The sequence below is a fragment of the Rhincodon typus genome, chromosome 17 (assembly GCF_021869965.1).
Source record: "Rhincodon typus isolate 14 chromosome 17, sRhiTyp1.1, whole genome shotgun sequence".
NCBI classification, from domain to species: domain Eukaryota; kingdom Metazoa; phylum Chordata; class Chondrichthyes; order Orectolobiformes; family Rhincodontidae; genus Rhincodon; species Rhincodon typus.
The window spans coordinates 30,628,028-30,638,646 of NC_063348.1; the positions used below are offsets into that span (position 1 = coordinate 30,628,028).

Genomic DNA, 10,619 nt, shown 5'->3' on the forward strand with positions numbered 1-10,619 from the left:
AACAACATTCAATAATCCAAATCTTTTATTTCCTGTCTGGACATCTTGTTTTTAAATATTTTGTAACTCTTCTATTATTGCCTTCAAAACCTCCAAAATCTTTAACAATCAATGAAATCATGCGCATGTAAACATTATCCGATATGCCTAAATGGCATTTCACCAAAGTTATCAACACAGCTATTATACTCTGTTATAAATTGAACTTTACCTGAAGGGTTTATCAGAAGTTCTTTCTTTTTTAATTCAATATCCAACGCTTTTTGTACCATACTATATTCTACTAATTAATTTTGTTCAGATTGAAAATCCTTTGTTGTTGTCCAATCACGGATTCATTAACTCCACAACTATCCATGTGACAAACAAGGTGTTTATCCTGAAAAAAATAGAAGCCAAAATGCTGACACTTTCAGCAAGATTGTGCCAACTGGTGCCCCCCAGTACTGATCAAGCAGAGCAGGGCTAACAGTATTGCATGGGATCAGTGGGTGCCCATTCAATTATGTGAATGTATTTGATAACCAGATGCCTGAAAATTGGGCATCTGTCTGTGAGTGGATGGATGGGATGTCCTATGCAATCCTTCAGCAACCTTTTTATGATGGAAAGAGCAAGGATTTTTTTTAAGATCTCCATTCTTTTGCAACTCATTCCAGGCTTGGATCCTTCCTTTTCTGTCATTTATCTACACCCTTCTGGAAGCTGGCAACATCATATTTTTCAACATCGCGTGATTGCCTGTAGATCCAAAATCTATTGAAGAATCAGCCATTGATTGCTGCAATATCTATGAGGGCTTTCTATCACATCTCATTTTCCTGACAAGGGATAATAAATAAAAGACTTGATATCCAATAGCTCCCCCACCTCTGAACTTGCAAGATTTCTTTATTGTCTTTGTTAGCATGATCAAACAGAATTGATTGTCCATCAGGATTGATTAATGAATGTTTTAAAATTTTGAATGCAGTCAATTGCTAAATTATATTCCAAATATTTGAGTACAGAAGCACAATGCTAGGATATTGTCCCACTTTGGCATTGATGCAGGTGACCAGGATAATTAGTCAAATCCTACATTCTGTTACAAATTGCTGATACTGCGCTCATTGGTATGTGAGGGCCATACATTCCTTGAAGAAATAGATGCACTTTCCCACAAGCTGATAGTCCCCCAGCCCCGCACAGCTCACTTCTACCTCCTTCCAAAACTCCACAAACAGAACTGCCAGGCAGACCTATTGTTTCAGTCTGCTCCTGGCCCACAGAACTCATTTCTTCCTACCTTGACTCAGTCTTTTCTTCCCTGGTCCAATTGTCACCCACATACATCTGTGATTCTTCTGACACTTTATGCCAGTTTCAGAATTTCCAGTTTGTAGGCTCCAGCCGCCTCTTCTTTACCTTGGACATGCAATCCCTTTACACGTCCATCCTCCAACAGGAGGGTCTTAGGGCTCTCTGCTTCTCCCTGGAACAAAGGCCTGAAACGTCCCCACCCACCACCACCTTCCTCCACTTGGCCAAGCCCGTCCTCACCCTCAAAAACTTCTCTTTTAAATTCCTCTCATTTTCTTCAGATCAGAGGGGTGGCCATGGGTACCCGCATGGGCCCCAGTTATGCCTGTCTCTTTGTGGGGTACGTGGAACATTCCTTGTTCCAGTCCTACTCCGGCCCCCTCCCACAACTCGTTCTCTGAAATAACGATGGTATCATCGATGCTGTATCCCTCTCTCGGCTGGAATTGGAAAAATTAATCAGTTTTGTTTCCAGTTTCCACCCTGCCCTCACTTTCACCTGGTCTATCTCTGACTCCTCCCTTCCCTTCCTCAACATCTCTGTTTCTATTTATGGGGATAGACTGGCCACTAATATCCACTATAAACCCACCAACTCCCACAGCTACCTGGACTATACATCCTCGCATCCTGCTTCCTGTAAAGACTATTCCATTCCCAGTTCCTCTGTCTCTGTTGCATATGTTCCGATGAGGCCAACTTCGACAAGGGACCTTCCAAAATGTCCATCTTCTTCCTCAACCGGGGATTTCCCAGCACCATTGTTGACAGGACTCTCATCCGGGTCCAACCCATCTCCCACACTTCCATCCTCACCCCCTCTCTTCCCTCCCACAACAACAATAGGATTTCCCTTGTCCTTACCTACCATCCCACCAGCATCTATGTCCAGAAAATCATCAGACGGCATTTCTGCTACCTCCAGCAAGATGCCACCATCAGACACATATTCCCCTCCCCTCCCTTGTCCGCCTTCTGCAGGGACCATTACCTCCGGGACACCCTTCTTTCCTTCCTCCACCTTTCCTTCACCTCTAACACCCCCCCCACAGCCCCACAGCACCTTCTCCTACAACCATCGAAAGTATAACACCTGCCCATTTGCCTCCTCCCCTTTCTAGTATCCAAAGGCCCAAACATACCTTCCAAGTGAAGCAGCACTTTACCTGCACTTCACACAATCTAGTCTACTGTATTCGCTGCTCACAATGTGGTCTCCTCTACACTGGGGAAACAAAGCATAGACTGGGTGACTGCTTCGCAGAACATCTACATTCTGCTTGCAAAAAAGACCCTGAACTACCTGTTGCCTGCCACTTTAACACACCTCCCTGTTCCCATCCAACATCTCTGTCTCAGGCTTGCTGCAGTGTTCCAGCAAAGCTCAGCGCAAGCTGGAAGAACAACACCTCATTTACTGCTTGGGGACTCTGCAGCCCTCTGAACTCTATATCGAGTTCAATAATTTAGGGCCTGAACTCTCCCATGTCCTAGCCCGCTACCCCACACACACATCAGGCCTTGTTATCACAGTCTGCCATTACACATTGCTTGTTGTTAGTCACTGAACAGTCCCCATTACCAGCCATTCACCCTCCTAGCCAAATTGTTATCAACTCCTTTGTTTTGTCCAATTGCTTTTCTCTCTCTTCAGGCTCCATCCCTCCCAAGTATTTTCTCCTTACGCCCTCCCCTCACCCTATCATCTGCAAATAAACCAACATTTCCCTAGCTACCACCAGTTCGGAGGAAAGGTCACCAGGCCCGGAACGTTAACTCTGACTTTTCTTCACAGATGCTGTTAGAATTGCTGAGCTTGTCCAGCAACTTCTGTTTTTTTCACCATCTGGTACTGGATAATAAAAGGCCAGTCACTAAAATCAAATTTCTGGTTACATCTTGTTGATTTGAAGTATTTTGTCAGACAGATATAATGATGTTAAAATAACAACACTTTGCTAGCATCAGCTCTGCATCTATTATTTTAACATGTCACCTTAATGATAATGGTTTTCCTTTATCACTCATATCCTTGCCTTTATTGTAGCCTTGATGTAACTAGAGTTTCTTGTACATGGAAGATATTTGAGCTGATGCAATGTAATGCATGAGTCCACATTTGTATTGAAAATGATTGTAAATGGTATGACATTTTAACAGTCACAGATACTACCTGTTGATTATATGAATGGTAACAAATTGCATTATAGAAAGAGAAACTGTTATCCAAATTTAGCCACTGAGGTAGTAACAGCAATGACCTTATAGTGGCAGAATGCCAATTAACATCACCAAAGCCAAGGACAGAAATAAGCTTTATTGGTACCAATATGTTAGTAAGCTCATGAATTTGATTCAAACATTAATTAACTGACAGATGTGACAGAAAAATCCATTAATTAACAGCCTCTGATCAAAAGTAATTAAAACTGACAAAGTTCTTATGAATTAAAAAATAATAATCTTTCTTTATTTGAAAAATCAAATTATAAAATTCATATAAAAACTAAATGCAATTATTTCAAGTTTTTTTTCTAATATAAAACAAAGTGAATTAAATTGAGTCTTAACGTATGTTATTAGACAAAAGTGCCTGTTGTCTGTCAGATTAGGTTTGGCTCAGCATACACTTGGTTTCACTTGCATGCATGACATCTAGTCATTTCTTATGTGCAATGAATTTGTTTTGCCTGACCTTTCCACATAAAGCCATGTTGTTCATAATATTTTCTGAGCAGTTGTGACTGTTAGTTCTCATCTTACAATCACTGCAAGTGCAGCAGTTATCTCTTTGAATTTCTGTTGTTTGTGTTCCAGAACCTCTTTATGCTCAATTTTCTCTTTCCTTCACAAAATAAAATGAAATAGAATTGTTGGTGCAAACACTGCCTTGACAAAGAAATGGCACTGAAGACAAAAACACTGGTCCATCACCCTCAGAACCTCTTTTAATCAAAAGGATCCTTCAGTATTGTTTTTGGCTCCTTTCATTGTTTGCACATCCCTTGAATTCCATAGCTGGTCATAAAAGGCCCTTGGTTTCACTCAAATCAATGCATTCTTCTATAATTAGTCAGATTGTGAGAACATAGGGAAGTAAAAAACTGAAAACGTTTCTGCTGTGCATTTATTTAATCTCAAAAAAGCAATACCATTTATGAAATAATTCCACAGAGGCCAGTATACTGTCACCAAGTCACCTTTATTAACACGTGGAAATTCCTTGACATGGATCCAGCTTCCTCAGAGCCAACTCTCAGAGTGAACAGAACTTCTGACCCAGAGATAGTAGGAACTGCAGATGCTGGAGAATCCGAGACAACAAGGTACAGAGCTGGATGAACACAGCAGGCCAAGCAGCATCATAGGAGCAAAAAGGCCTTTCAGCCAGGGCTCCCTGATTGGATCAGGTTAACAGCTCCAATCAGAGCTGTTAACCTGATCCAATCAGGGAACCCATATTCTATGAGGCTCACCTGGCTGACCTCATTACAATCACTACAATTTGTTCATTTCAAATCTCAATTCAATCTCAAGTTTTTCCACACTATCTGACTCTGTTGTCTTCTTAAATTAGCTTTGATATAAAGATGTTGAATCTTAGCTGTCAATGCACCTTCATTCTTCAGTTCGAGATTAAACTAAAATGTATCATTATCTGTGGTCATATATCATTCAAATTTATTCTACTCCCAAGATAGCATTGATTTCAGGACCATCTTACTATCAAGGACAATTTCTTTCTTGCAGTTGTTACGCTGAACACTGATCCTAATTTGATTCTTAATTAGCCTGCCTGTTTTTTGTTCTGTTGCTGCTCCTCAAGTCTTATTTTTTCCCTCCGTCTACTTTTCTTATTTCCTTACAGAGCTCTAAAGGAGGACCTATACTTGAAACATTAACCTGTCCTTTCACTCCTTTGTTATTCTGATTGACATTCTTTGCCAGGTTTTTGGAGCTTTCTTTCCTTTGTTAAGTTCTTTTCTTTTTCTCAATGCCTCTTTTGTCCCTCCTATTTCTCAAAATGTTACTGCTGTTCGCTCCCAGCTATTTTTTTTTGCAAAATGGTTACCAAAGCTTCTTTGCAAATTTCTTACTTTACCCACAGATCAGTCATGTTTACATCTGTGAATATTATAATATCCATTTGTGCCTTAGGCAAGCTGGAGAGGGCTCTGGGTGGTTTTGTTTTGATTTCTTGAAATCTGAGCTTTATTACATTCAGGACAAAAAACAGTACCAAGAATATGGATGTGAATAAGACATCAATTTCAGGATGGTTAAAATTGCCCTTTATGGTATTTCCAAAAAAAACTATTGAAATGTCCAATAAAAATCAAACAAAAAGTTTGCAACGTTATTAAGAAGGATATTGTTACAAATATAATTGATGCAGTTGTTGCCTGCAACACACGGTATAATTTGAACCCATTTGTGCTTTAGTTGGTTGCTCATACAAAATGTAAAATTTTCCTAGATACCACCAGTGTCTTTCTCTCCATAGCACAAACAGAAATTGCTGGAAAAAAGTCAGCAGGACTGACAGCATCTGTGATCAGAAATCAGAGTTAATGTTTTGGGTCACATGACCCTTCTTCCGAACTGATGACATTTTTCAGTAATTTCTGTTTTTGTTTCTGATTTCCAGCATCTGTAGTTCTTTTGGTTTTTTGTTCTCTGTAGTACTGTTTGGGGATATCCTGTGCTCATAATATTATTACAAATCTTTCTATCTTTATTACTACATTTTTAATACAGGTCAATACAAAAGTACAATAGGCTTCAAAAGAATGAGGCTAAAAAATGGCTAGATGATCACTGAAACTCACCTTTGTATCCTTCTGTCTTGCGTGTATTTTCTGATATATGACAAAATGTTATTAGCTTACAGTGGATCTTGCCTACAGCCCTCAGTCTCAACACATTGCTAATGGTAAGTTGAATGCTTGTTCCTTGATGTACAGATCAATGGCATTACCTGTGTCACAGAATGGGAATTGTGATACCACACTCAGCAATTTGTAAAGGGATTACTTGAAAAGAAAATAGTTGGAATATTAACTTTGGACCCTTGGGTAATAGTTCCCCTTTCATAGTATCCATGATATTAAGTGAGAGGAAGCTCAGTTTACCATCTCATCAAAATGATACTGATTCTATTAGTATACTCGTTCCACATCATGCCATGTCTGTTTTGGTTATAAGACATGGAAAGCAAGATTATTTAAGTTCTTATGAAAAGTAGACCAAAGTTAAACCACAATACCAAAAGTATGTTTAAACCATGTGGTTGTTTATTTTTTAAGGTGTAGAGCTTTTGCTGGAGTTTCTCCATGAAAAACCTTTGCCTGGGATTTCAGCAGAAGGTGCAGCATTGGAAAGAGTATTACAAAAGTCTGCTGTTACACTTGCCCGTCTAAGCAGAGAGCCAGACATAACCCACATTGCCACAAGCCTTAACTGTAAGAACAACATGCATTGAAATATAATATATATTTGTTCTGTTTGTTGGTCCCTTATTGGTATTGAACTTCAGTGGATAGTGCTTTTTGTAATCAATATACTTTGCTAGTTATTCTTGTAAGTGCATTTGGTAGGATAAAGTAGAACAACCCTGACATGCGTGATTATATAAGTGTACATTCAGCATTGCACTGAGCCAGAGAGAATATGGCTAAAATTGATTTGTATTAACTAGCTGAGCTTATCGTGCACTAACGCTTGTCCAAGTATTCTTGACAAGTCAGAGGACTTTCTCAATTGGGGTACCAGCTCCTGACAAACGGTCATTTGGGCAAAGTAGTATGGGTTTTCCAACCCCTGTAGAACTGTATAAAAGAAGAGTCAACCCCTTGAAAACAGAAGGGGCAAAGAAAGGAAATAAAGGATTTGAATGTGACAATATGTGCCTTTAAGAGGGGTTTGTTTTGTCCTGTTTTTCTTGAAGAGTGATGTTGTCAACCTGGTGTTGAAGTGTCTGCTTCCATGGAAAGCAGAGTAAATAGCTTTGAGTTTTTTACTTAAATTAGATGAAGAAGCATGAGTGGGTGGAGTCATAGACCCAGGTTTTAGTTTTGCTTTCAGTTGTTGTAGTTGGGGTTTTTGGAGTTGAAGCTGCTAAACTCAGCTTTCTCTCTGCTGCTTCAAAAACCTTGAATTCTTTCTCTGCTGCTAGATTTAGTCTTTCAGTTTTTCCTTCTCCTGGACTGGAGGAGATTGCAAGTGAGGGAACTCTGTTTTACTGAATTTGCCTTTGCCGAGGGTATGTTTATGGGATGCTACAACATTGGAGCTGTCGATGAATAGTATCTAAATAATATATTCTTTTATTAAGTCTTGAGACAGAGTTAAAATTCTTATGTTTGTTTGTATTTTAACTCTAATGTAAAAATAAAGTGTGTTTTGATTTAAATAGTGTTATCAATCAAATCACATCTCGAACACAATGTCTTACATTTGGCTTTAAATAAGATAAACGTTAGGGTCTAGGCTATCTCCTTGATATATTTTTGAGGGGGTTTGGTCTAGCTCATAACAGTAAATTTGTTTTACAATATTTACAAACTTGCTCAAAAACATAGATGTGAGATCTGCAGAAAATGTGGGAATTAGAAAGATATAAATTTTTGAACTTCTTGTATTTTACAAGTATTTCCACAGTTCCCATGAAACGTACCTCATGGTTTTTGTTTAATCTGATATGTAGGTATTCCTCGTCTGATTGAGCTGTGCCGATCCCCCTCAGAACGGAATAACAGTGATTCAGTGTTGGTGGCGTGCCTGGTGAGTGGTCAATTTAGTCTCACTGGTGCTTGTTTTGATCATTCATGACTGCTTTCTATTAGTGGTCAAGAGTAAAACTTTAAACATTATTTACAAAATTTGTTCTAATCTTAAAAAATTGCTGACTCACCTAAACATAAGAAGTAGGTGTACGCCATTCAGCCCTTCAGCCTGATACACCATTCATTTAGATTATAGCTGATGTTCTAGCTTAACACCATCTTTCCCCTGCTATTCCCATATCTTATGCTGTCCTTAATATCGATAAATTTAGTGATCATTTTCTTGGATATACTTGAAAGCATTTACAAATTCTGATTATGATTTATTTGTTCTTCACAGAAAATTTTTGGAAGTACAAACTTTAGTTGACTGAAGTTTAATTTGCTCATAGATGAATGAACAATGTTGAGTTTACTTGAAGCAGAAAACAAAAGTCACTCAGAGATAGTAGGAAATGCCGATGCTGGAGTCTGAGATAACAAAAGTCAACTGTTTTGAAATAAACTCTGGAATGATATGTGATATGGTTTTGAAGGTGCAGTATGTAGTTTACTTTCTCTCTGAGTTTTCTTCTTTCTAAATATAGAACGGAGTAAAGCAAATTATATTTAAAACCCCCACTAGTTGCAGAGTATCATCAAACCTTTATTTTTAAACTAATCACAAGATCTGTAGGAGGGAAAATGGAATTGCTAATGTTTTTGGATGCAGGGGTCATGATTTGTGATTAGCCTACGTTCAGTCCCTTTGAGGCAGCAGATCAGTTTTATGCTGCCTCCTCATTTGAATGATTGTAATGTCAAGCTTAACATGAGTCATGCTGCGAGATATTTCAATGCTTGGTGCTGGAGTCGGGTTAGAATGTGTTTCAACAAGCCTGTACCTCTTAAAGGCAGTCTGTCCCTCTTAAAAGAGGAGCTGAAATCTGTGTAAAGAAGCTAATGCTGACTGTCCATTCAGAAATTGATTCCAAGGAGAAATACTCAAAATAGAGCAAGAGTCAAGGCAGAAGATTCCTTTGTTTTTCAATGCAATGCTGGAGTATTAGTGGACTAAATCTAAAGGAGAAGGGAAGCAATGTTTCTGGTAGTGACTAAAAGGTGCTCACAGCAACCTTGTAAAGGAACAGGAACAAATGGGCAGGGAGAAGGATTCTTAGAGCACCTATTTCTCATGCTCACTGAAGTTTTATTACCTCATGTTGATAGTCAAGATGGTGAATGCATTGTTAAAGGACAAATCCTGCCCTCTGCACGACGATTTCTCACACTTTCTCACGTCCCCATCATTCACCCAGAAGCAGTCCCTAGCACCCATGCCTAGCATTCAGTACCCCAGCTCTCTTTCACACATCTTCCCATGCTGCCAAGCTGCCCTGCTTCCACACATGTCCAGCAATTCAAATCGGGCAAATCACCTACGAAAAATAACTGACATCTTGATTTTCTTCTGGAGCACAAGATGGCCCATAATAGGGAAAATGGCCAAAATTGGAAGGGCACAGACATGCTGTATTGCCTGGCCCTTCTGGATGAGATGGCGCTCTGCACTGCGTGAATGAATGTGACAGAGCCCAGTAAAATAGGATCACAGGAATATTCAAACCTCAGTATGTTCCTACTTTCTGCTCCTTCTCAAATACAGCTGCATCCCCATTGTGCAATTTGGCATGAAGTGCTATCTAGAACAGTCTCCAGTAGAAGATAAACTCGAGGGAAAATCAGAGATGCAGACTGAACATTTTGGCATGCAGGCATTTATATCAATGGGCTTCTCACAAATTTCGAGGTGATCATGGGAGCAATGATATCAGATAGTGAACCTTGCTTGACAAAATACTGCTTACAGCTGACAGAAGTTCAACCATATTGGGAAATGCACATAATATTAAAGGTATGTTGCAGACAACTCTTTAACATTGGAAGTACCGCACACTAGAAAACCTACATGCATTTTACAACCTGAGAAGAGGCGCTTGTAATGATCTCAATCTCATTTCAAAAGGCAGAACAGGTGAAATAACAGAGATCAAGGTGCATATTTCTATAAGGTCACGGCAGACCCTTAAATAAAAGCAGAATCTCCCGAGGTTAATTACATTGAAATTAACACTTTGTTTTATGCATTAAATGAGATGGAAAGCTGTGCCTATAACAGTTTGGTTGAAATGTTTTCCACTGCTATCAAAAATTGTGAATCAAGACAAACTGCTACACATCACGATAAACAACTGCACACTCAAAGTTAAATTCAGCCATTAGGGGTTGAGATGACTCGGAAGGGTCAAGGTCAAACAAAATGTTAAACTTAAAGAATCCCCAACTGTAATAAAGGAAATCACAACAAGCAAGAGTGAATCTCCAGACAACACAATTAAGAAAGTGAACAGAGATAGTAGGAACTGCAGATGCTGGAGAATCTGAGATAACAAGGTGCAGAGCTAGATGAACACAGCAGGCCAAGCAGCATCAGAGGAGCAGGAAAGCTGATGTTTTGGGCCTAGACCCTTCTTCTGAAGAAGGGTCTAGGCC

General features: G+C 39.3%; 1 protein-coding gene across 1 annotated transcript in view; it reads left to right on the forward strand.

Moving 5' to 3' along the window:
- Positions 1–10,619, forward strand: part of LOC125485251 (protein inscuteable homolog) — a 206,231-nt gene that overhangs the window by 184,013 nt on the left and 11,599 nt on the right. The window contains exons 9-10 of the mRNA XM_048607220.1: positions 6,609–6,764; positions 8,009–8,085. Of these exons, the coding sequence (XP_048463177.1) occupies positions 6,609–6,764; positions 8,009–8,085 (233 nt within the window). The remainder of the gene's footprint in view (positions 1–6,608; positions 6,765–8,008; positions 8,086–10,619) is intronic.